The 27806-nt window shown below is 35.3% G+C and overlaps 1 protein-coding gene across 1 annotated transcript; it reads left to right on the top strand.

The window, feature by feature from the left end:
• The first annotated feature begins 1520 nt into the window (after positions 1-1520).
• LOC138308545 (uncharacterized protein C8orf34 homolog) lies at positions 1521-27103 on the top strand. Its single transcript, XM_069249569.1, has 18 exons — positions 1521-1675; positions 4635-4730; positions 6672-6717; positions 7582-7650; positions 8715-8810; positions 13403-13563; positions 14556-14686; positions 15029-15177; positions 15503-15570; positions 15903-15949; positions 20774-20814; positions 21660-21722; positions 22167-22246; positions 22987-23020; positions 23557-23738; positions 24308-24413; positions 25035-25064; positions 25998-27103. Exons 1-18 carry the CDS (start codon positions 1613-1615, stop codon positions 26003-26005), a joined length of 1470 nt encoding a protein of 489 aa, XP_069105670.1. The 5' UTR covers positions 1521-1612; the 3' UTR covers positions 26006-27103.
• Positions 27104-27806: the final 703 nt, after the last annotated feature.

Genomic DNA, 27806 nt, shown 5'->3' with positions numbered 1-27806 from the left:
TACCATATATGTGGGGATAACATTGGTGAAAAAAAAGTGGAGCCATCTTTAGTCCTAAAGCCTTGCAAGGATTTAGGGGCTCTCATTAGGGGTTAATAGTGTAGGACAGAGTTTGACTTTATGTAGATATACTGTTGGTTAGCACTAGTAGCAGAATGTTGATTGACACAGGATCACCTGTTTCTGTTCTTCCACTCTGGATTAATCAGCCTGTATTTAGGACGACATTGACAGTACCGGGCAGTGACGATAAAAATGATTCACTGATTACAATTTTACAGAGATTATGAGCGAAAACTATATTTATATAATTGACCCAACAAATACATCGACATCATAAGCCACAGGGACCTGGCACGAATTTTTTTTAACCAACAGTATACATATATATATTATAGTATCAAGGATACTTTAATATATATATGTATACTGTTGGTTAAAAATTTTCGTGACAGGTCCCTGTGTCATAAGCCGGGTCCATCAGTCAAATAGATGTGTTTCAATCCTTGTCCTGGAACGTCCTCGACATTGCGAGTCAACATTGACACAAATTTATTGAAAATAAATACAAATGCTTCTGAAATTGAATTGTGATAAAAATTGTGAACAAATATGTTTTCTCTACTCTATTTACTCTATAGACGTTTTGCACCATGGTTCTATTATGTCAGAATGATTCAATTCGATCTTTTCTAACATACTCCGAAAAATAGCAACTGCAAAATTGATTCACGGAATTCACTTTAACAGAGATCATGTGCGAAAACTACATTTATATACATTATAAAGGTGTTTGGGGATTATTGATGAAAAACTTTTTACCAGAAGTATAGGTGTAAACTTGCATGTATTTGTCACTTCTGTTATACAACTGTCTCTCCTGTTTAAATGGGAGAGATAACAAAAGTGACCGTTACAGGAAGGGACATTCTATGAGGTTTTTCAGAAATTCAAGACTGATTAGATATCTAATTTAACTGACATATGCTGCTTGTATTTGAAGTGTGCAATCCAGGCAATGTATCTTACACTTGTAACAGTAGTGACATTGATCCATTTTTACGTACCCATTCATTTTTTATTTTTTTGTATTGACTTCCATTAAAGTTTTTGCTTCCATCAAATTTGGTAAATGAATAATTTAATTTCATGCGTTGTTTGAACAGTAAAGCTGTGTAGTTCATACAACAACACAACGGCAACAGAGGAATGACAATAAAAGTTTGGACAAGCATTTCAAATGCAATATTTTCAACAACAAAAAAATAGTTAAATAGTTTCATATAATTTATTTATGTATTTTTTTTCATATAATTTTTTTTTCAGACCAAATTTAATACTCAAAAGTACCATGTGAATTAAAATTAACACAGATAAAATATTTACTTCTGAAGATATATTTCTTTAAAATCCTTTGACGCAAAGTGAGACATTTCGGTAGAATGTCCCATCTATAATTCTCTAGCAACTCGTCTGGAAGAGTTGTCGCTCTTCGTGGATCTGGGCGCTAATCGAACGCACCTAAAGTTTTAAATAGGTGGCGTTAAAGTCTTTCCGGCCCGCTGGATTCCAAAACAATTTCACATGTCGACAGCTGAGATAACTTAAAAACATGGGAACGCCACAAAAAATGCAACACTATATGGAACGTCATCGTCTCAGCTCACTTTTTGAGGTAATTTCATCTCAATTTTATGTATTTGGATCATAATTGAGCTGTTTCAACGGAATATGCACGAAAAGAAAAATTAAGCGAGTCGTGTTTTGACTTGTTCATAGTTGTTTACAAAATATGAAATATAATATGTTTGATTTGTCTATGTTAAACAAAAATAAAAGTATACTTGGTTTGGTAATATGACTGAAGGCAAGGCATCAAACGGCACAGCCAGATATTTCCATATGTTTTAATAACCAATTATAAAAAATGACATACAATATGGCAAAAGTGAATTTTATGCAGATACTAGACTCGTTCTACCAGTGCTCGGTCATTACCATTGCTCGGTTACCTAGCACATATTTCTGCATATTTTTGAAAATCATCTCACCTAGATGAGTCCTGGACATTCGACTCATGATTTTCCTGTGGGACTTATCAAAATTGTTTGTACCCTCTATATTTCTTTGTTCTGGGACTCATCAAAATTGGAAATTAGTGCTCTGGACTCGTCTTCGAAAAACTTACATCAATTGCTGTAATTTTGATTTCTTTGTATCAGTTATTTTCTTCTTCCAAATGATGAATAGTTCCATTTTATACATGCTATTTTATATAAAAGCAGACGATCGCAATAACGTCAAACAATCCGGGCAATTTTAGATCTTTCACTTGAAAAAAAGTTGTAGAAAAATGATCAAAGAGGAATTTCATCAGACAAAATGACAAAAAGTGTCGCTATTACAATCATAGATAAGTGATTAAAAGAATCGGTTGCAAAAATCCTGTAGGTTAGTCAAAAACTCACTACACACAATGTCCATAACATATATACATAGAGATTGGAAACTCCTTCTTTGTCTATGTTGACAGGCAGAGGGACCTCCGGTTTATAGGCATTTTCCCTTGGCTAACTTCTTTTAAGTGTATTCTTTTAAACATGATATTTTTGCATCAACACAAAGTTTAAACATTATATCATGGTTTGATGTGATCAGTTTTCCCAATTGATGTTATTTAATATGATTTTTGAAAGTATGAAAATGAGTAATTTTACCTGGTTTTTCGAAAATCAGGCATTCAAAACCGGAAGTGCGTTTTGTTTTATTAATATATAAGTTAAAATATTATTTTTTCTTTCCAAAATCGTACTCAAACCATCTGAAAATAACTGAACTTTTATAACATATCAAAGTGTTTCTGCTGTATTTAATTATTTAAGAGTTTATCTAAAAGCCCCTAGGGACATACAGAGGTACATCTGCCTATCGTAAAAATGGCGAAGTTGCCAATCTCTATGTATATATGTTTCTGTGACAATGTCCATATTTTGCGTGTGCATTGTGCATTGTCGCAAGCGGTCGTTGGCATGTGAATAGTCTCTAAGTACCTGTTCTAATGTGTTGCTTTCTAATGTAATTTTCTGTGTTAACTGTCTAGAACTTTCTATGTTGATATTTTTATCGAGTTTAGATAATTATGATTACAATGTCGCCAGTTTTATTTATTTTTCCTCCTTTTGTTTTGTTGAAAGATGGGTGACCGAGCTTTGGTATACATTGCACAAAAAATCAATATTTCACCTACTATAGCTGATACTTGATTGGTTACTAAACATAGATGCTAGCTACATGTCACATATCAAACTTTTTCCGGAGATAATCCTCCTTGCTCTGTCCCCATTTTCAAAGACAAAATGTTCTCAAATTATTGCCTATTTTCTACTAAATTGTATCATTATGGCAACAGACTTTGTCTAGACAGAAAATTTCAAATCTTGTTATATGTTGATAACGATGATTAAGATGCAAGACTTTTCCTGCGGGACACAATATTGAAATCCAAGGGGTACTGAAATATATTGGAATATATATGCTCACCCTGGTCAATACTAGCCGCAATATATCGCTCGGCTAGAGAGAACTTCTCTTTAGCTCGATCGGTTGAGCGTCAGACTAGTAATCCAGAGGTCCCGAGTTCGATCCCTGGCAGAGGCAGGTATTAAATTTATTGTAAATCCTGCATCCTGTTACATTGGCGCCCATGTAGGGACTCGGGAATGATACTTCACGATACCTGCGAAGGAATCGTTGTGACCCCTGGAAACTCGAGGACGAGTTGATTCCTGGAGGGGGAGTATGTAACCCTGGTCAATACTAGCCGCAATATATCGCTCGGCTAGAGAGAACTTCTCTTTAGCTCGATCGGTTGAGCGTCAGACTAGTAATCCAGAGGTCCCGAGTTCGATCTCTTACAGAGGCAGGTATTAAATTTATTGTAAATCCTGGACCCTATTGGAATATATATGCTCACATATGCATGTGTTATGGTTATATAATTAATAGAGCTGTGATTGCCTGCATGGAGAGCTGCACTCTTATAATCAAGACAATCTACATCAATGGAATATACTTTGTCTTCATCAAAACTTCAGTGATTAATAGGACTCTATGTCTAGATGACATAGCCCTTGCCTTTGTTGTTTTTCTTGTTTGAGAAATCCAAAATAGAACACTTAAAATATGTGATCATACAGAACCTCAAACGTAACCTTAACTAACAACTGTCCTGAACAAAAATTAAGATGTTGAATAGTAACTTCATATGACAATTTACTTATTATATTTTCTTTCCTGTTGCTCAATTATTATCCCTATATATATAAACATGAAAATGATAAAATTGCGAAAAAAATCTGGGAAATGCCGTCGTGCGACAACCCTAAAAACACCACATATTTCAAAACAAGAAAAACTGTTTTTCGCAGAAATATGACTTTCATAAATGAAAAAAAAAAAAAAATAATTAAGTGAATTCCAACATTTTTATCATGTCTAGACATTTACTAATCAAGCAATATTTGCATCAATATCAAAGAAATGGTAACCTTTGTTGATTATGGGAAGATATAAATTCATTATCTGAGTTATTGATTATCATTGATTTCTTCTAATTTTAAACAATTTATTTGCAGGATTTAATGAATAAAGTTCTACATGACCAGCCAGATAAACCACTGTTGTATATGATCAAAGTTTTATATAAAAAGGCAGGGATGGATGTACCTACAGTAAGTTATGACTGCTAATTAAAGATGCTCCTCCGCTGACCAAGTATAAATGATATTTGTACATGTATGTCTAATTAACACAAAAATACATATTAAATAATTTGTTTTGCTTTTGTTGTCTGCACAGTCAGTACCTCATTCCATAGAGGGCATAAAGTGACATGGATTTCTTTTACAGGATGCAATAAATTATTTTAGATACATTTATATTTAAGTGAAATAAGAAGCTCAAACTTTTCGATGATGTTAGTGTTAGATATAACTTTTGTTGCTGATGAAAAATACTAATTCATCTGTGTGTTTTTTAACAGATTAAAATTTCCATTTTTCCGTTGCGTAGCAGCTTAAATACAATGAATTAGCTGTTCACTAGGCCTTAATATGTGACTTGTATTTAGATTCTGACTTATAAATAATTAGTCCTTCATCTCATGCAGTAGCTGTTTAATTAAATAGTAAATGTGTCAATTTTTAGTCTTATGTTATGGCGCGGCGTCCGTCATCCGTCCGTCGTCCGTCCGTCTGTCCGTCAACATTTCCTTTAAATCGCTACTAGTCATAGAGTTCTGCATGGATTGTAACCAAATTTGGCCACAAACATCCTTGGGGGAGGGGGAACAGAACTTGTATAAATTTTGGCTCTGACCCCCCGGGGGCAGGAGGGGCGGGGCCCAATAGGGGAAATAGAGGTAAATCCTATAAATCGCTACTTGTCCTAGAGTTCTGCATGGATTGTAACCAAATTTGGCCACAAACATCCTTGGGGGAAGGGAACAGACCTTCTATAAATTTTGGCTCTGACCCCCCCGGGGGCAGGAGGGGCGGGGCCCAATAGGGGAAATAGAGGTCAATCCTTTAAATCGCTACTTGTCCTAGAGTGTTGCATGGATTGTAACCAAAATTAGCCACAAACATCCTTGGGGGAAGGGGAACAGAACTTGTATAAATTTTGGCTCTGATCCCCCGGGGGCAGGAGGGGCGGGGCCCAATAGGGGAAATAGAGGTAAATCCTTTAAATCGCTACTAGTCATAGAGTTCTACATGGATTGTAACCAAATTTGGCCACAAACATCCTTGGGGGAAGGGGAACAGAACTTGTATAAATTTTGGCTCTGACCCCCTGGGGGCAGGAGGGGCGGGGCCCAATAGGGGAAATAGAGGTAAATCCTTTAAATCGCTACTAGTCATAGAGTTCTACATGGATTGTAACCAAATTTGGCCACAAACATCCTTTTTGGAAGGGGAACAGAACTTGTATAAATTTTGGCTCTGGCCCCCGGGGGCAGGACGGGTGGGGCCCAATAGGGGAAATAGAGGTAAATCCTTTAAATCGCTACTAGTCATAGAGTTCTGCATGGAATGTAACCAAATTTGGCCAGAAATATCCTTGGGAGAATAAGAACTGAGTTTGTATAAATTTTGGCTCTGGTCCCGGGGGGCAGGAGGGGCGGGGCCCAATAGGGGAAATAGAGGTAAATCCTATAAATCGCTACTTGTCCTAGAGTTTTGCTTGGATTGTGACCAAATTTGGCCATAAACATCCTTGGGGGAAGGGGAACAGAACTTGTATAAATTTTGGCTCTGACCCCCTGGGGGCAGGAGGGGTGGGGCCCAATAGGGGATTTAGAGGTTAATATTAAAATTCCTTTACAAAAGAAACAATGAACCTGTATTCAGAACATTACTTGGCATTTCAAACCAGGTGAGCGATACAGGCCCTCTGGGCCTTTGTTTTAAAATAAGTTTTAAGTTCAAATGCAACTCATGCTTGTGAGATTAAGGTTTCTTCATCATATTTAATTTATTGTGTTCATAGTAGCCTTTTTCAGATAAATTTGGGGACTATACTCAAATTTGAAGTGTTTCTTGATATCATAGAATTTTTGTTCATTACGGAAATAGTTTTCACTTTATTTATTTTTTTAATGTCTTTTATTTCAGGACCTGAAATTGGCTGGTGTTAGAAGAAGCTCTCCAGAAAGAATTAGTATGTATTTTAATGAGTAACTAATGATTAACAGCAATGAAACCAGTCTATGTCAAAACAACAGTCAAGTTCTGCTTACGTTGTCACGTTAACGTTTTGACCATTGAAATCTTAGAAATTACAAAAGCCCTGAATACATTTTGCACGGTTCTAAAAATAAATTTTGAAAATGATACTGTGTGGGAATGTCAACAAGAAGACGTTTTAGGATTCCTGTAATATGAATTAATTTCTTCGCATGCAGAGCGATTTTGATGGGAAGTTTTAATTTCCTATTTCATAAGAAATTAAACTGGATATATAAAAACCATTTTTACCGACTTTAGCCTTCCTTTGCCAGACTATTCTCTTTAAACCTTTACATATGGGCACCCTTCTGTTGGCCCATTTTGTCTGTTTTTGTTAGATAAATGATGAGACAGCACTGTTGGTATATATATATTAAAAATTGAAAAATATTGTAAAATTGAAGTAGTATTATTGTTTTCCAATGTGAATTGAACGTCCTTATTTAATGTTGTCACTTTTTCTCAGTTTTTTCACATAAAAAAAATAGAGGTTGTGTGATGTAACAAAAAAATAATTGATGACTTATCAACTCCCATTATCCTGTATTTATTTGCATATTACAGAGTTATCTGCCCTTGCGAGTTACTTATTGGTCGTGACCTCATATGTTTCTAAGCGTAATGTCATACTTTTCAGAGAGATCGACATGAATTTTGCTCACAAAAAAGTTATGTGACAATGAACATCTACCTGCAAGGGAGCTAACTCTGTAATATGCAAAAACAGAATATTGATGTAATTTTCTATATTGAATGTTCTTTATATATGACATTAATAACTTTCTTGTCATAACAGTGCAGCGCAGCAAAAGTCCAGAGATGACACGGAAATCGACCACCCAGGCCTGGGCCTCCAAGTCTGTAGGTAGGTCTGCTATCAGATTGACAGAATTTTAGACATTCAGATTATGAGGAAATCCCAAGACAATATGGTTTAGTGGTAATATTTAGTACTGTATAGTTGTTTGATTTCCAGGGGAAAACATTTGTGATTTTTTCTCTGAGATTTTATTTCGCAAGAAAATGGCTTTTTCCCCCATATTACTAATGAGATACGGTAAAATAAAACACATTTTATAACCAAATCACATTCTACTGTATTCATATATATAAGAATGTAGGTATATGTAGCCTGAAATATCAGACATCTTTAAAGGAAAATTTTTGGTATGCAATTAATGTAGGTTTGAGTTAGGTTGTTTCCCAAAAAAGTGCTGATTAGATATGTATTATTATTTTGTAGCCATTAATCACAAAAAAAATTGATGACATTGTATAATTTCCCCTGACAGACGTAGCTAATCGTGGCTATGACAAGCCCTGGCAGACACACAGTAAGAACTGATGACATTGTATAATTTCCCTTGACAGACGTAGCTAATCGTGGCTATGACAAGCCTTGGCAGACACACAGTAAGAACTGATGACATTGTATAATTTCCCTTGACAGACGTAGCTAATCGTGGCTATGACAAGCCTTGGCAGACACACAGTAAGAACTGATGACATTGTATAATTTCCCTTGACAGACGTAGCTAATCGTGGCTATGACAAGCCTTGGCAGACACACAGTAAGAACTGATGACATTGTATAATTTCCCTTGACAGACGTAGCTAATCGTGGCTATGACAAGCCTTGGCAGACCACACAGTAAGACTGAACTGATGACATTGTATAATTTCCCTTGACAGACGTAGCTAATCGTGGCTATGACAAGCCTTGGCAGTCACACAGTAAGAACTGATGACATTGTATAATTTCCCTTGACAGACGTAGCTAATCGTGGCTATGACAAGCCTTGGCAGTCACACAGTAAGAACTGATGACATTGTATAATTTCCCTTGACAGACGTAGCTAATCGTGGCTATGACAAGCCTTGGCAGTCACACAGTAAGAACTGATGACATTGTATAATTTCCCTTGACAGATGTAGCTAATCGTGGCTATGACAAGCCTTGGCAGTCACACAGTAAGAAACCTAAAGCTAAGGAAGTGGAGACAGAGGAGTCCACCAAACCTGCAGGTGAGTTTTGTTTTTGAGACTTCAGGACTTAGGATTTGTAGTAAATTACCTCTCCTTGTGTTTTTGGTAGAATTCAGTTTTCTTCTCGCACATTTTGCAGTGAACTTCATCTTATCAGATGACTTGATGATGTAACAGTCTTAGACTCAATCAAAAATGAAAAAAAAATCAAAAACGTTTTGTAATGTCATCTGCGCTTGGCTGAGTTTAAACTTAGGACTGTTTCATGACATGTGGTCCTGGTATTGTTATGATGGAGTATTAACTAGTAACATATGGTGTTTATTCTTTCTCAATTCTGTATCAGAATAAATGATTTCACTTGTCCTCATCTGGATGAGATACATTTATAATTATGATCATTCAGCCTATTGTTTTCTTGCTGTACAATATACATTACAATCATGTGCTCTAAGGAACTGTTAAAAAATGTCCTTACAGCTGGTAAGAAGGTATCAAAATATCTGCTGTCGGATTCAAATCTTCGTCCACATTCAACACAAAGCTGTCGAACCCAGAATCAGCTGCGCCCTCCCTCGGCATCTCTTCGACCTCAGTCAGCAAATGTGCTCTCCCCTCGATCTCCCCCAGGCCGTGTTGTGGAGTTATCTCCCCTTGATGATGTTTTAATGGTTACGCCATTGAGTCCAGGTTATAAGCATGACCTTGATATAAAGCTTGTCCTGTATGGTGATTGGTGGCCACACATATATATCTTAGTGGTGCTTGGCTAAAGCATGTCAAACAGCTGCTGAGTTATCTCCCCCTGTACTCAGGTGTTGATAGGTTTATAGGATAGAGTTATCTCCCTCTGTAATCAGGTACTGATAGGTTCATAGGATAGAGTTATCTACCCCTGTAATCAGGTACTGATAGGTTTATAGGATAGAGTTATCTCTCCCTGTACTCAGGTGTTGATATGTTTATAGGATAGAGTTATCTCCCTCTGTAACCAGGTATTGATAGCTTTATTAGTGTTTCCCACAGCCCCGATTAGCATGGCGCTGCGCCGTGCCCTTTTTACCTGACGCCATGCCCCTATAACCTAACGCCCTGCCCCGTTTGTCCCCAGTACACTTTTACTTTAAAGACTACAAAATACCCAGCAGTGGCTTGATAAATTAAGTAACAACAAAAGAGGGTGTGAACCACTCCGCCTGAACCCCTGACCAAAAAACACACCCAGTGGGCCCTAACATAGCGACGCATTGGGGCTTAATTTCAACCCCTTGGGCTTGTGGGTGTTCACTTTCAGGGTTCTGTGTATTACGAAAGCTGATGTTTCAAGCTGCGATCGGCATGCCTTGTATAAACAAATCCAGCGTGGGCGCCTTTAAATAAGTTTATTCATGAAACTACAGTTTAGTGAGCTTACTTCTAAAAAAATAAAAAACAAAAAAATTCTGCTTACCAACTGTAAAATAGAATTTTAACTCACGGTTTTTAAATGTTAAATAGGCCTATTTATTATATCTGGGATGCGATGTCCACTCAAAAGCCTTTTTTGCAAACGTAATGGTCAGCCTCATTTAGGGGTGTATTTGTAATAGATGATTTCGGAGGTTATTGAAATTTCAGGAATTTTTACTTTGATCTTTCAGCGTTTTTTGATAAAAAATTGAATAAAACGGGTATTAATCTCTTTAGGGAATTGTGTTCTGAATGTGAATTTGTAGTTTTTTTAGAAAAGAATTGTAGCAATACGAATAAGTAAAATATAAGAATTATATAATAGCAATGAAAGTAGTGTTTAAAAAAATAAAATTTCAATTAAAAAAAGGAAATTTACAAAACTTTGGATTTCTCACTCCAGGATTAAAAAAATTATTCTGTACTTTCTTTATTTTAGTGCTAGTAATTTGTAGAACATTAAATTTCACATTAAAATTATCCATTGATTATGAAAAAACATTAATTTCTAATTCATCTTAATTACAGTTAATTTTTTAAATAATTTCAATAAAGATATATATAAAATAAAAAGGTTAAATTGAGATGGTTATAAAGGAATTTTACATTTTTTGAAATTTTTGCCAATTCCTTTTAATTATTATTAATTTGGAAAATTTTACTCTTCTCTTTGCTGAATCAAATTAAAGTCATGATATTTAGGATCGGCATATTCTACATAAATAATTCAAAAAAATAAAAATTTTTTGTTTCACTTGCACGAAATTAAAATTAAATCATAAGATGTCCTTGATTATTACATAAGCAAAAAAAAAATAAAAAAAAAACTCAGAGGGTTTTTAAAGGCGTTTAAATGATATTAAAGTTGAAACCAGGAATTACAAATAAAAACAAAACAAGGGGGGGACAGTTTTAGTAAAGAGATTTTCGTTTTGTATTGGAAAAGAGTCGTCGATATAAAAACCTTTTGTGCTCCCCTCGAGTGTGGATGGTTATTTTTTTATCGCGGTTTCAAGAGCCCTTTTCAAAACCCAGCACCATGCCCTTTTTTTTCCTGTGGGAAACACTATTTATAGGATAGAGTTATCTCCCCTGTAACCAGGTACTGATTGTTGCATCATTAGTTGAATTGCCACAGTAACATCAAACATTATACTGCATGCCACAACCTGCATTGCCCAGTAGCTCTAGCCTTTGGCTGTGATGTGGAGCACTTTGTTTGTGTATTGTTGTTTATTAAGCTATGCGCCTGCTCTTTGATGGGTGACTGCTCTGTTGTGTAATCTGACCTCTGTATATTCCATAGAGAAAGTGACCTCTCACACAAATCAAAGTTACAACAAAGAGTCCTGAACTTTTGAGATAATTCGAGATATGCTGAAGGAGATTTGATAGGACTCCTTAATCTGCTTCATATATATATACTATACATGTATTTCAACCCTCTTTACATTGTATCAGTGAAGTTGATGCATGGTGAAGCCCACAGAGTCTTGTTTATTTGTTCATGGAGTTAACTATTCTAGTTAAACACATTTAAAATAATAACAATTGAAATGCAGTTGTTAATGCATGTAGTTGTGTTTTGATGAAATAGTTTTCAATAGGTTGGGAGTCACGAGTTAGATCCCTTCCCGAAAATTACCTCCCTTGAATGTGTAAGGGGTGTGTTTTGATGAAAAAGTTTGCAATTGGTTGGGAGTCATGAGTTAGCTCCCTTCCCAAAATTACCTCTCTTAAATGTGTAATAGGGTGTGTTTTGATGAAAAAGTTTGCAATTGTTTTGGAGTCATGCATCTTTGTCATGTGTCTTTGCTAATTTGACTTCTCGCTTTCCTATTTATCAATGATACATGTTTATAAATATGATACATGTATAAACTAAAAAACTCATTAATATACCATACATGTTTCAATGGTGGAGGAAATTAACCAACATACAATATATAAATACATAATTTAGATTCTGTCTTCCATGTTTAAGCAAGCGGAACTATCAGATAAATGATATTAGATATTTTGAAATCCATTCCATTCCATTCATTAAGTTGGTAATTATATAAAGATTCTAATCTTTGATACAAAGTACTTGATCTGTATCATCTCACCATTTGTTTATATCAAAATAGAAATAACCTCAGATGAACTATTCGGTGAACAAACTGCTGCTGAAACCATGCATGTTTAAATCATTACATATTTATATACTCTCTGAGCTTTTGAAATTTCTGAGAGCTTAAAAATATCTTTCTCCTTAAAATTACACAATATTAACTAACATTGAGCATGGCAATACCGTAGTTTCGAGATTCCAAACCGATTTGGGGAAAGTACAATTTACTGTTAATTAGTCCTACCTTCCGGTGATGGTGACATCATGTTTTGACGTGGATAATGTGACATCATAATCACCAGAAGGTGTGACTTAACGACGGTAAATTGTACTTTACCCACGTCGTTATGGGAACTGGAAACTGCCGTATTTATAAGATCGTCTAATCAAGAATGTTCAATAAATATGGTTGATAAGCAGTGGCATGCATATGAGTGAAGATGATGTTTACTTAGAGCATGTTCCGGTATCTAGGATCATCATAACATAAAATCACAACCTGGGAGAGGACTTCATATAAGTTGGAACACCTGTGTTCCAAATCCCATTGTATATAAACTATATCTAAATCAAAATCATAGGATACTAAATAATTATCCATTTTGTAACTGGCTGTCATTTATACTAGCTAGCTCTTTTGTTGTTTTTAAAATGTTCAGAAATATGATTTTGTACTCCAGCCATACAGTAGATTACATTTGTTTTGGTAAAGATTCATGATGCGCAGCACCAATTAATTATTAGTCTATGAGTTATCTCCCCTTTGATAATATTGCCATTTATGATCAATAGTATTATTAGTCATCAGGTAATTTTATCAATAGACCAATAATATCAATTTAAATGAAATCTGCCTAACACTACACTAGAATCATTAGCATGAAAATATACATTGTACTTTAAATTTGATCTAAAGTATCCAAGTAAAATCGAGTAAAATCGATTTAATGTTGATATTTTCCATGATTATTAACACAAAAAGGAACATGACACCTGTGCAGTAAAGGAAAGTGATACCCTTGGATCCTGTGGGGTTTGTAAATATTTCCTTCCTACATTTTGTTTACAGGGAGAAAACAAAAGCCTGCAGGATGGAACGCCGACAATAAAGTTGGATTTTCTACATTTGAGGAGATGTTTGATGACACACCTGGTAAGAATAGTAAACAGAAGAAGAAATCGGATCCATCTCCGACCGACGTCGGCAAGGCTTGGGCAACAAGTGGACTAGTAAGTCAGACTTTATCGTAAGACAGACTGGTCTGGTGCTCACTTGGTGTTTCTGTGGAGTTGATGATCTCCGAGTTGGTCTGGTGCTCACTTGGTGTTTCTATGGAGTTGGTCTGACTGGTCTGGTGCTCACTTGGTGTTTCTGTGGAGTTGATGATCTCCGAGTTGGTCTGGTGCTCACTTGGTGTTTCTATGGAGTTGGTCTGGTGCTCACTTGGTGTTTCTATGGAGTTGGTCTGGTGCTCACTTGGTGTTTCTATGGAGTTGGTCTGGTGCTCACTTGGTGTTTCTATGGAGTTGATGATCTTAGAGTTGGTCTGGTCCTCACCTGGTGTTTCTGTGGAGTTGATGATCTTAGAGTTGGTCTGGTGCTCACTTGGTGTTTCTATGGAGTTGATGATCTTAGAGTTGGTCTGGTGTCACATGGTGTTTTTGTGGAGATGATGATCTCAGAGATGGTCTGGTCCTCACTTGTTGTCTCTATTGAGTTGATGATCTCAGAGTTGGTCTGGTGCTCACTTGATGTTTCTATGGAGTTGGTCTGGTCCTCACTTGGTGTTTCTATGGAGTTGATGATCTCAGAGTTTGTCTGGTCCTCACTTGGTGTTTCTATGGAGTTGGTCTGGTCCTCACTTGGTGTTTCTATGGAGTTGATGATCTTAGAGTTGGTCTGGTCCTCACTTGATGTTTCTATGGAGTTGATGATCTTAGAGTTGGTCTGGTGCTCACTTGGTGTTTCTATGGAGTTGATGATCTCAGAGTTGACTCTGTTTTACGTGGCAATTCCAGATGAATATTTTAAATTTTGTTTTGTTGTGTAAGAATATCTAGAATATTTGAGAAATTATTAATATATTGATAAATATGTTGATTATGTATTAATAAATAATTCATATGGAGATCGATACTATTAGATATGTTTTCAAATCAGTTAAATACAACTAGCACTCGATCCAACTGTTTGACTAGGTTCTACTTTGCATATTTTATAGAGTGATGATAATGTACAGTACCACTCCACCAACTACAGAGGACCACGAACACACAGAGCCGACGATGATGATCCATTAGCCGGGGAAATCATGAATGAAAAATCTCCAAATGACGCGGAAGAAACATTAAAGTCACAAGGTATTAGGGAAAATTATTAAATAATTTCGATCTTGGCATTATGTTAGTTGAAACAAAAATTAACAGATATTGATGAACTTAATGCGGAACTGAGAAGTAATCTGGTATGTTGTACACCAGAAACGATAAATCACTCTAACCTTCATCATTGTGATCTTTGATCTTCATCACATGAAATGCTTATTCAAATGCTTATTTATGTTCTTATAGCAGTTTCAATTGTTTTGCATAAAGAACTGATGATGATGAATGTATATTTCAGTACAAATTGTGTACATAATGTAGTTATATAGATGATTGTTTTGTATAAAAAAACTGTGAATGTATATTTCAGTACAAGTCGTGTACGTGGTCGTCGCATCGATGCTAAGTCACATCGGAAGGAACTAGGACAGATGATAACAGAAGAATCTAAGAATGACTCGGGTTACGGAGACGAAGCGGAAAGTGACGGAGAACAGGACGAGGCTATAGAGCTGCTAGGTAGGTGTCTGGTGGGTATAGGTGGTAATGGTGCAAAGTTTTTTTTATATTTGGTATGAACTCCTGTTCCCAAAATTCTATATTACAAAAAGAAGTTTATCATCAGGAAAATTTGACTTCACTAGAACAGATCCTCAATTCTAAGATTTTACAATTTCTCCTGCATGGTTTGCATAACAAAAGATGCCTATGGGTTTTGTGTTTTACTTGTAAAACCTATACAATGTACTTTTTTTATTAAAGCTTAATATGCATTCACAGGCAAGGTGTTTTGCTATGTTAAATATGTGTTCTACCCTACATATTACTGTGCTTGCTTTCACAGAGGATGGTGATGAGCTACGCAAAGAAGGGGCAAGGCATATATCAAAGTCAGGCTTCAAACTTAGTCGGGTAAGCTGTCATATGTCAAAATGCAAACCTCATATAAACGTAGCTTACGAGGTACCTAGGCTGGTGTGTGTCAAGCTTGGGGTCAAAAGGTCAGCTGTAAAGTTCAGTATTTCAAAAAATAGTGGTAGGTGACTGCGATAGCTTCGGATTGACAGGTGGACATGTATTGTCTCAGCAATACTCGGAATACTTGTTACGTCTGTTTTATAGACAATGTTGAGAGAATGTGTTTACGTCTAAAACAAAAGATAAGACTTCCCCACTGGTGACAACAGATGAAATCCTCAGTATTGTAAACAAATGTTTCATAAGAGGTGTGATTATTTTTACAGATTTTAAAAGAACGGCAGCAAGAAGCAAATGTCAAACTGAATATCAAGTAAGTATCTGACCATCATGTACTAACTATCATACAGTGATTGTTAAAATAAATGCGCTGGAATTTTGTGATATTTCATTTGTAGATTTTGTAATCCAATCTGAAATCATATGATGTTATAAATCATACGAAATACATACCCCTGTTAGTTTGTGTGAAATGTAAGCTTTAATTGTGACATATTTAGGATTTGGTATTTGTAAGTATTAAAATAAGACGCTGTCAGAGAAAGATATATAGCTATGGAAGTTAAAACATCAAGTTGGTGTGCAGCAGTGACACGATCAGTCCTGGAACATTTTAAAAGTAGGAATGAATGTTATTCATAGAAAAAGACAAAAGATTTAAAGATGCTCCACCGCCTACGAATGATATTTTTTCCTATCAAAACAGAAGCAGATGAATTTGATAGTATTTAATTAGCAGAGTATTTTTCTTCAGTTACAAAAGTTATTTACTTTGCACCATTACCACTGTTGAAAAGTTTGAGCTTCTCATTTCACTTCCATATCACTTTGTCCTATATAGAATGAAGCACTGATTGCGCATGTACCAAGAGTAAAAATAAATTATTTTATGTGTTAATTAGACATAAATATACATAATTAAACATCAGTAATTATTCAAATTATGAGTATCATTTATGCTCTATCGGCGGTGGAGCATCTTTAAAGCTAAAGGCTCACACGGGGAAAAATAACATTGTATGAGATGATTAGATTCTTCGTCCTTTGACATAAAAATTAAATTTAATCATATTGAATTAATTAAGTAAATCTGAGTGTAGATTAATTAATTAAATGAGATGAGATAGCAGTTTGGTGTATTTGTTGCTAGGTTTTCCAATACTGGTGAGTCTATAGACACAATAAAATTATACCATTGTTGTACCGTTCAGTTTTCTATCCATCGTCACAGTTTTCTATGTTCAGTATTCTGTATTTGCATATTACAGAGTTCTCTACCCTTGAAGGGTAGGTATTGATAATGACGTCATGTGTTTACGAGCGTAATGTCATACTTTTCTGAGAAAACTACCTCAATTGCGCTCACAAAATAATGACGTAACAATCGATACTTTCCTGCAAGGGAGCTAAATCTATAATATGCAAAGACGGAATATAACTAACAAAGTATTCACAGCCATTAATCACTTGTTTCCAGCATTATTACTCAGCATTACTTGTAACACATTTCTTTTTAAGTTGTATTAATTTTGTTTGCTTGTTTTAGTTTAACGACCCATCAACATTGAAGGTCATTTAGGGCCAAACTCCCTGAAATATGAAAACAAGTTGGTTATGGCTAGATAACTTATACACATGAATAATCCGCAGAGTAGTATATAGTTTGATAAGTTTGACTCTATCTGTTTTTAATTCAAGGAACTTCACTCTGTGCCACCAAACACGGCGAGAAAAGTCTGTTAATTCCATTGATTTTCCAATGGATTATTTTTTCTAAATCAATACGCAGCATCTATGTCTCTATTGTGACATCATGATAATGCTGAGTTTTCGCGCCATTTTGGGATTTTTTTTCTTCATTATTCTAATTTTTTTCAGGTCATCATTTGTATTTTGTTTGGTTTTAGATGCACTGTTCTTTTTCATTTAGTGACACGCATCATTAATCTACAGTTTTAACACTCAATTTGCAAATTATTCCTTAGCTGCAGAAATTGTAATTTATTATGGACTTACAATTATACCTTAATTTAGTCTCTCAGTTTCTCTTCATCAAATTCTGTTTTATTTACTTTCCATTTAGTTTTCATCAAATTCTGTTTTTATTTACTTTCCCATCCAATACAAATTTTAAAAACAAAGTACAAATGTATATCATATGATAAAATTTATATATATATACAGTCAAAACTATCTATAAAGGTCACCAAAGGGGTAAACAAATCTTTTATACAAAGGTGTCCTTTATATATTGTGTCCTTTACACAGAGGTGTTCTTTATACAGAGGTGTCCTTTATACAGATGTGTCCTTCATACTGGGGTGTCCTTTACACAGAGGTGTCCTTTATAGAGAGGTGTCCTTTATACAGAGGTGTCCTTTATACAAGGGTATCCTTTACACAGAGGTGTCCTTTATACAGAGTTATCCATTATACAGAGGTGTCCTTTATACAGAGGTGTCCTTTATACAGAGGTGTCCTTTATATAGAGGTGTCCTTTATACAGAGGTGTCCTTTATACAGAGGTGTCCTTTATACAGAGGTGTCCTTTATACAGAGGTGTCCTTTATACAGAGGTGTCCTTTATACAGAGGTGTCCTTTATACAGAGGTGTCCTTTATACAGAGGTGTCCTTTATACAGAGGTGTCCTTTATACAGAGGTGTCCTTTATACAGAGGTGTCCTTTATACAGAGGTGTCCTTTATACAGAGGTGTCCTTTACACAGATGTGTCCTTTATACAGAGGTGTCCTTTACACAGAGGTGTCCTTTACACAGATGTGTCCTTTATACAGAGGTGTCCTTTATACAGAGGTGTATTTTATACAGAGGTGTACTTTATACAGAGGTACCAGTGTCCTTTACACAGAGGTGTCCTTTATACAGAGGTGTCCTTTATACAGAGGTGTCCTTTATACAGATGTGTCCTTTATACAGAGGTGTCCTTTATACAGTGGTGTCCTTTATACAGAGGTGTCCTTTATACAGAGGTGTCCTTTATACAGAGGTGTCCTTTATACAGAGGTGTCCTTTATACAGAGGTGTCCTTTATACAGAGGTGTCCTTTATACAGAGGTGTCCTTTATACAGAGGTGTCCTTTATACAGATGTGTCCTTTATACAGAGGTGTCCTTTATACAGAGTGTCCTTTATACAGAGGTGTCCTTTATACAGAGGTGTCCTTTATACAGAGGTGTCCTTTATACAGTGGTGTCCTTTATACAGAGGTGTCCTTTATACAGAGGTGTCCTTTATACAGAGGTGTCCTTTATACAGAGGTGTCCTTTATATAGAGGTGTCCTTTATACAGAGGTGTCCTTTATACAGAGGTGTCCTTTATACAGAGGTGTCCTTTATACAGAGGTGTCCTTTATACAGAGGTGTCCTTTATACAGAGGTGTCCTTTATACAGAGGTGTCCTTTATACAGAGGTGTCCTTTATACAGAGGTGTCCTTTATACAGATGTGTCCTTTATACAGAGGTGTCCTTTATACAGAGGTGTCCTTTATACAGAGGTGTCCTTTATATAGAGGTGTCCTTTATACAGAGGTGTCCTTTATACAGTCCTTATACAGAGGTGTCCTTTATACAGAGGTGTCCTTTACACAGAGGTGTCCTTTACACAGAGGTGTCCTTTATACAGAGGTGTCCTTTATACAGAGGTGTCCTTTATACAGAGGTGTCCTTTATGGGGGTGTCCTTTACACAGAGGTGTCCTTTATAAGAGGTGTCCTTTATACAGAGGTGTCCTTTATACAAGGGTGTCCTTTACACAGAGGTGTCCTTTATACAGAGTTATCCATTATACAGAGGTGTCCTTTATACAGAGGTGTCCTTTATACAGAGTGTATCCATTATACAGAGGTTTCCTTTATACAGTGGTGTCCTTTATGCAGTGGTGTCCTTTAATATGGTGGTGTCCTTTATATAGAGGTGTCCTTTATACAGAGGTGTCCTTTATACAGAGGTGTCCTTTATACAGAGGTGTCCTTTATACAGAGGTGTCCTTTATACAGAGGTGTCCTTTTATACAGAGGTGTCCTTTATACAGAGGTGTCCTTTATACAGAGGTGTCCTTTATACAGTGGTATCCTTTATATAGAGGTGTCTTTTATGGAGTGGCGTCCTTTACACAGGTGTCCTTTATGCAGTGGTATCCGTTATACAGAGGTGTCCTTTATACAGAGGTGTCCTTTATACAGAGGTGTTCTTTATACAGAGGTGTCCTTTATACAGTGGTGGTATTTACACAGGTATCCTTTATACAGTGGCGTCCTTTACACAGGTGTCCTTTATACAGTGGTATCCATTATATAGAGGTGTCCTTTATGGAGAGGTGTCCTTTATACAGAGGTGTCCTTTATACAGAGGTGTCCTTAATACAGAGGTGTCCTTTATACAGTGGTGTCCGTTTATACAGTGGTGGTATTTACACAGAGGTATCCTTTATATAGAGGTGTCCTTTATAGAGAGGTGTCCTTTATACAGAGGTGTCCTTTATACAGAGGTGTCCTTTATACAGAGGTGTCCTTTATACAGAGGTGTCCTTTATACAGAGGTGTCCTTTATACAGAGGTGTCCTTTATACAGAGGTGTCCTTTATACAGAGGTGTACTTTATACAGAGGTGTCCTTTATACAGAGGTGTCCTTTATACAGAGGTGTCCTTTATACAGAGGTGTCCTTTATACAGAGATGTCCTTTATACAGAGGTGTCCTTTATACAGAGGTGTTCTTTATACAGGGGTGTCCTTTATGGAGAGATAGTCTTAATACAGAGGTGTCCTGTATACAGAGGTGTCCTTTATACAGAGGTGTCCTTTAAACAGAGGTGTCCTTTTTTACAGAGATGTCCTTTATACAGAGGTCAATTATATTAGAAAAATCCACCAAATAGAGTTGATGTAAGGAATGTCCTTTATAGACAGTATCCTATATTTAGAGGTGTTCTTATTAAAGCTACATATAACAGGTTTGACTGTACATATGTAGGTCGTAAATTTCCAAATACAATTCTACAACTGATATGAAAGAAAAATAAGTTATTGAACCAGTTTCTGCAGCTACACATGTATCATGACCCTGCCTGACCTGTGACCTGGACTGACCTTTGGTTTGCTATCTGTGTCTATTTCAGTCTGTACACTGGGCCTCAGCCCGCAGACAGCTTGATAACAGGTAGGTAGTTATACTCTCAGATTTCATCAAAGGGCCTTAACTACGCAAATTCTAGAGAAATTTGGCACAGTAAAAATCTAAATTACAGAAAAACTGTTACTGATGCTGCAATAATAGATAAATTTATCTCAATAGCAGAATACTTTGTAATCAACAATTTTAGGCGAGACGTTTTCAATTTGTGGAACATAATTGACTTTGCAAAAATTTGAATTGCAATATAGTTAGCAAAGATACATTGTATGCACTTTTATCACTTTAAGAAATCATTGGTGTAAAAATTTGAAATCAAAATTTTTTAACAAGGGGAGAATTATCAATACAAAAATTTGATGAAATTAGAGACTGTAATGTTTGTATTTAGTCACATGTCTTCATCATCACACACAACTTTCGTCATTTTTCATGATTTCATCATCTAATAAAATTTCAACCTTGGAGAATTTGCTGTCTGCCAACCTTGTTAAATCATACTTGTTGTGTAACATGCACCGGTATACATTTAGAAGTTGTAATACTACAAGTTGTTGTGTAGTGTTGAAAGTTGCTATATAAAATAATTGTGCAGTATAATTTGTTGTGAAATATTACCAAAACTTGTAATGATATCTTTTGTATGATTTCCTGTAAAATTGTTAACTTAAGAAATGGTATTAAATTAAACTTAAATTCTTAAAAAAAAACAGAATTCAAATGCAAATATACTGTAATAAATATAGTTTTTATTAAAAAAAAAAAATTGCCAAAAATTGATGCAGTAATTTATCCTTGAATACCTAAAAATTGAATTTAATGTTTCTCTCTATATTCTGATAAAAGATTATTTAACGAGTATGTTTTTCCAGACACGCTGTACGAGGATAACAAAGAACGGTACTACGACTCAGACGATGAACGACCTCCAACAGGTACGTTATTATAACGGGAAACAGACCTTGGTGTACGTTTTATATTTAGAACAGAAAACAACTGTTGATGTGTCTGTTTCAGATGATAATTAGTATAACGTCAAACCTGTCTATAAAGACCACCCTTAATTCCGTCTTGCATAATACAGAGTTAGCTCCCTTGTGGGTAGGTATCGGTTGTTATGTCATTATTTTATGAAAGTAATTTATATCGTTTTCTCCGGAAAGTATGATGTTACAATCGCAAACACATGAGGTTACAATCAATACCTACTCGCAAGGGCAGATAACTCTGTAATAAGCAAATACAGAATAGCCAATGGGTCTTTATACACAGATCATGAAAAATGGACATGAGAAAGTGACCTTATAAAGCAGGTGTCTTTATACAGAGATGGTCATTGAGGCAGGTTGACTGTACATGTTATGTAACTGTTGTTGTAGGTCAGTCAGGTTATCGTGATTCTCCAGCCGATAGTGATGTAGACGATGAGTTTGAAAGTGTTTCCCAGGTCACAGGCCCAGTGAGTAAGTATTAACTTACAACTAATTCATGGACGCCAGGAAAACCAATCAAACACAACATGAAAGTTCTGTAATTTCATTGTGACATTTTGTCACTTCTTTGACAATAGTTTAGCAACACCAGACTATGAAATTTAATGTGTTTTTTCTCTCAACTTGGGTGACCTCAATATTTGTATCAAATGTTTAATTTTAAGTATTAATACAGCTCCTAAGTATTATAATGTAAGAGAATTATCCAATCTAGGTAAATATCTATATTTAGCATGCAAAAGGAGGAATTGAAAGCCTTATTAATATATATTTAGTATATAACAAGTGTATATATAAGTGTCCTTGTTAATTATCTTTCATTTATTAGATTTGAGTTTGAAATCTGTCAACTGTCACGCATTGAATTCATACTATATGAATATTATTATTACTATTATGAATCTATGTAGTATTCCAATATTTGTTGATCACTCTCCTTATATGGATTGGTACGTTGCAATTGATAAATACATGTTGTTATTTTCACCTATAGGTCGAAACGCTACAGAATAAAATGATGAATGAATCAATCAACCTGTAAAATTCTGTTCTAATTTTTTCTTTGCATCAGTCAGAACCTGTATAAACATTTTAAGATTGAGATAATACAATACACCCCACTCCCTACCTCCTCTATAACAACACTTTTGGATTTCAAGGGACATGTAATATTACTATATTTATTTAATGGCATTTTTCTTTCCAGAGGAGACCAGTATGGAATGTGGTGGATTCTGATGGTAAGAAAAAATATCATTGGTTTCCTTTTAGGAATTTCATACCAGATAAGTTTTGAGGGTGGTTTATTTTTTCTATTCACATTGTCACTGAATTCAGCAAATTCCAATTATTGAGAAATTCATTGACTTACATAATATAGCAATGGTTCACAGGATGTTAAGAATCCTGGAGCTGCGAATATCTCATTATTAAAATTACCATTAAGATAGTTTCACTTCTGAGGCAATGTCATGATTCTATAAAAGAATTCCAAAAAGGAGGTAATATTACTTTAATATTACATAATGTGATATTTAAAGTGAAAGTAAAATTACATCTGTTTTATAGAATTTGAGAGCAGATTTGTTTGTATTGAAAGGGTTGTATAATATATGTATTGTTAATATATGAATATAGGATGCTTTATTTCAACCCACTTTGAAAAAATAACAAAATGTGTGGGTTTTTTTCAAAGTGGGTTGCACAAATGTAGTAGTGCTACATGACTGCTTATCTCAAAATTTCTTATAGAGATTTAATTTTTGATATTTAACAGGTGAGTCCTTTATCCCGAAGGCGTCTAAAACTTTGCCGGAACCATCAAGGTCCAAATCCTCCAAGTTTTCCACAGACCGATACAATACCTCATCTGTTCCATCCAAGGCTTACGCTACCCAATCCATGGAGAGCGCCGACTCATTCCTACAGGGCGGTAAAACGTGGTCCCCGGCCACACAGGTAAATACAGCAGTATATACTAGGTAATAGTTAACCTCACGGTAAGGTAAACTGCTTTTCAAATTTATCATTTTTGGAAAGCTGTATTTCCATACGATCCAATTCCAAAATGGGAGTTTTTGCTTGCTGCATGGGTTGGTCTGGTACTGCAAGTTGTGTATTGTGGTTCATGTGCTAAGCTATATATATTAACAACATATATGTAATGTGAACTTTTTGACCAAAATCCCTCAATTTACAGTGTTGTTATCAAGATAGGAAGGCCTCTGTGTTAAATACAAAATACTTTCAACATTCGATTTCCAGTCAAAAATATGCAGATTGGGTTCAGGCAAATGGTGTCCAGGGACGCTGAATGACGAAAACGTCATATCCGATTGTCGTCCTATAGAGACCGCAGAACCAAATGATTTCCCATAAACAACAATGATAACGTTTACCATTGTACAGGTTTAATGGTGTTTTCAAGTCTGGCCACCCATCACTAATTTTGAAGAAAGTCATCTCACATACCTGTCAATAAAATCTAGTGCACAGTTGTAAAGATCTCTGTTTCTGTATTTTATCAGAAGGAAGCCGGTCAAGACAGTGTTGTAGGAGATAAGTCTGAACGAGGAGGCTGGACGCTGCCCAGATACGAGTCGGACGCCAGCATACTGGACTGGTCCACAACAGGTAAGGCTGGTATTTATTAAGTTGAAATCAGCGTCCGTACAAAGTAAGACCCTGCGTACACAAGTCTATATCAAACGGTCTCTATTTTTGTAAACTCTGTAAACATAGCATTCTGATCCACCAGAGTTAATTCCCTTTGTTTACGCCATCTAAATGCTAATTTTTGTGTTTATCAAGAATGAATTTAACAAGATGTAAAAACTTGTTGTGATAAAAAAATGTTTAATATTTTATTTACCACCTTGACTATTATAATTATTAGAATATTGCATGCTTGGATGTAAAAATCCAACTTCAAGTTACCTTGTAAAGTGTAGTGAGAATGTTTAGTTATCATTCTGATAAACAAAAGTTACTCCCCTTAGTTTACAATCTGACACATTTACACATGTATACTAACCACAACACTTGTGCTATAGTATTCTAATCATAGTAAATAGTTAGTAAAAATTATAAGATATGTGTTACATGTCCAGTATGTTTCAGTACACTGGTCACATAAATGTTATAAGATGTGTGTTACATGTCCAGTATATTTCAGTACACTGGTCACTATGAAGATTTTGGTCATTACTGAAAATAGCAATTCTTTTCTGACTGCATTATTTGGATATTTTTCAGAGAAATCAGTCGATAGAGGAAAACCAAGAGGTGAGTGTGAAGTCTATAGACCAATATATGTATCACTATATAATTGAAAACCAAATTTCTTTCGCAGCTACAAAATTTTGCGATTTTCATTTCAAAACAAGTTTGCGAAGATTAAAATTTGAGGATTGAGAAAAACAAAAAAGGAAATTCTAATCAATAGATAGTATTTCGTGGAGATAAACTTTAGCAGATTTACATCGATCGCGGAATTCAGAAGTTAATCGTGCACAAAAGAAAGTTGGTTCACAGTATAAAAGTGAGAATATTAATTCTGGTTGTCTATCTGTAGACACAACGATCGACAGACTTCTCTTCCTAAACTGTTTAATAGAGGGATTTTAATAAAATTTGATGAATTTTGAGTTTTGCCCCTTTGTTAAAAAATATGAAGGAATACATTCCATGCATTGTTGATTGTATGTTGGTACATAAACCTTATTGACAAAAAAAAATTACTTATATTTGACATTCTGTTGCGGTAATGGAGATGTATGTGAAGCACAAAAATTGTACAGTCAAACCTGTCAATAAATGCAGAACATCCAAGGAACAAAGTAAATATGGCCTGCAGTAGAGTAGAGTGGTCTTTATTCCGAATTTGCATATTACAGAGTTATCTGCACTTGCAGGTAGGTATTGATTGTGACGTCATGTGTTTGCGAGCGTAACGTCATACGTTTCGGAGAAAACGACGTGAATTGCGCTCACAAAATAATTACGTAACAATCGAAACCTACCCGCAAGGGAGCTAACTCTGTAATATGCAAAGATGGAATATACAGGTTGTGTCAAAATTTACCATTTGGGACCCCAGAGAAAGTGGTAGGTCTTATTAAGCAGGCAGTCTTTATACAGAGGTGGTCACTGAGACAGGTTTTACTGTACAAGACTTTCCAAACACAATATATTTTATAGAAATAATTACTGTTTCAGCTTACTGATGGGTCAACTATCCAAGGAGGGTTGATGGATGTGACAACTTGTCAACTTTTCTGTATGAAGCACATATCCATTGGTATATAAAAGGAATCGGTGCTATGACTACGAGTAACAATGCCGGCTCTGTAGCTTCTGACATAGTCTGATTACGTCTGATTACGTCTGTTCTGTCTGACATACGTCTTATTACGTCTGACATACGTCTGATTACGTCTGTTACGTCTGATTATATTTGTGACGTTAACGTCTGACATTCGTCTGATTACGTTGGCTCTTTAATACATCCATCCAAAGTGTCTGTAACATTCTCCAAATCTATCTGGCAGAGAAACCTCTGCTTCCCTCTTTCACAGATAAAGTACACATACTGTATACAGAAACAAACACTGACTAGAATAGTTCCAGGGGACAATTCGTTGGGGACCTCCTCATAAAATATGATTAGTAGGAAAATATTGAACTTTACCGTGCACCTTTACTAACAGCTTGTTGATGGAACTGAAGCACATATTGCAATATAAAGATAGTTTGATTATGTTTTGTACCAGTGAAATAACAATTGTTTGTTAAACTAATTGTGCATAATAAAATAAGATAATGGCATTTTGTTACATGTAAGAATGCAAGTTAGGGTTACAAAGCACATTGTGGATACAAGACTTTATTTACATTATGTTGACAAACAACGTACTAGATACATAACTTATACACTAGCAGATATTCTGATAACTTGGTAATGTACCTGACCTTGATTTCTCAAAACAAAAGTGCAGACTTAAGTCAAAAACTTTTCTTCTGATGTAACTTATATGGCAATTTATAACTTCAGTCAGTTTTTGACTTGAGTTTGTTTCGAGAAATCGGGGCCAGATTACACCCATCTACTGTGATAGGATCATATTTTTATTTCTATTCTTTATATTTGTTAATGTGAAAATGTATATGAATTACATGTAACATGTTAGAGAAACACAGATATTTTCTGTTGTTTTGAAACAATTTAGATGTTTATTGTTAGGTTGTATATTGCTATATATGATGATGATATCTGTACATGTATGTACTAGGACATTTAGTGAAATAAATGCTTTAAATTAATACTATTTACTTTTGCTGTGATTATTTGCACATTGGTCTGCTTTACATTGACAGTTATTGAAGCATTGTACTGCATTCAGCTAGCTGGCAATTATGGAAGTATGAATGCCAACTGGACAACGAAAAATCAAAATATGCATGCTAGAATTTCATGCTGAATTTTCTCCCAAAGTAACTCCCATACTTCCAAATTTTCCAACTGAATACAGTTCAATGCTTAATCTATTGAGATATTTTGCATTCGTAATAATTAAACATTTCATTATCATCAAGGATAAAACATCCATTTCTAATGTCATCTTCCGTGATCACTGGCACAAACAACTTTGACGTCACAATGATAATGAGGTCAAAATATGCAGATGGTTGTACATGAACTAATGATAAAGTTTATATATTGAGGTAGCAGGGTAAATGTAAATATTGAAGGATGAATGTCAAATGTTCAATTCAATGACAATTGTTGATTAGCTCAATTACTTGATTAGCTAAATTTTAATTTCTCATTTACTGCAAAACCTACAATGATATCTTCTCTATAGCAGAGAATTGAATACTTCAGGATGCGTTTGTATCTATAACATATGGTTGTCTGCACTACAGATCCTTTGAAACTTAGAATTTTAGATGATACATAAAAAAAATTGATGATGTAAACAATTGATATCATTGGACTTTTCAAAAGTGTTTTATATGGTCAGCCAC

Source organism: Argopecten irradians, chromosome 15, assembly GCF_041381155.1.
Source record: "Argopecten irradians isolate NY chromosome 15, Ai_NY, whole genome shotgun sequence".
NCBI classification, from domain to species: Eukaryota; Metazoa; Mollusca; class Bivalvia; order Pectinida; family Pectinidae; genus Argopecten; species Argopecten irradians.
Note: the sequence above shows the minus strand (reverse complement) of the source record. Positions and strands in the feature narration are given on the sequence as shown.

Coding starts and splice junctions, on each gene's coding strand:
- LOC138308545 (XM_069249569.1), top strand. CDS start 1,613: ATGGGAACGCCACAAAAAATGCAACACTATATGGAACGTCATCGTCTC. Junction 14,687..15,028: donor GACGCGGAAGAAACATTAAA/GTCACAAGGTAT, acceptor TGTATATTTCAG/TACAAGTCGTGTACGTGGTC. Junction 24,414..25,034: donor ACTGGACTGGTCCACAACAG/GTAAGGCTGGTA, acceptor GATATTTTTCAG/AGAAATCAGTCGATAGAGGA.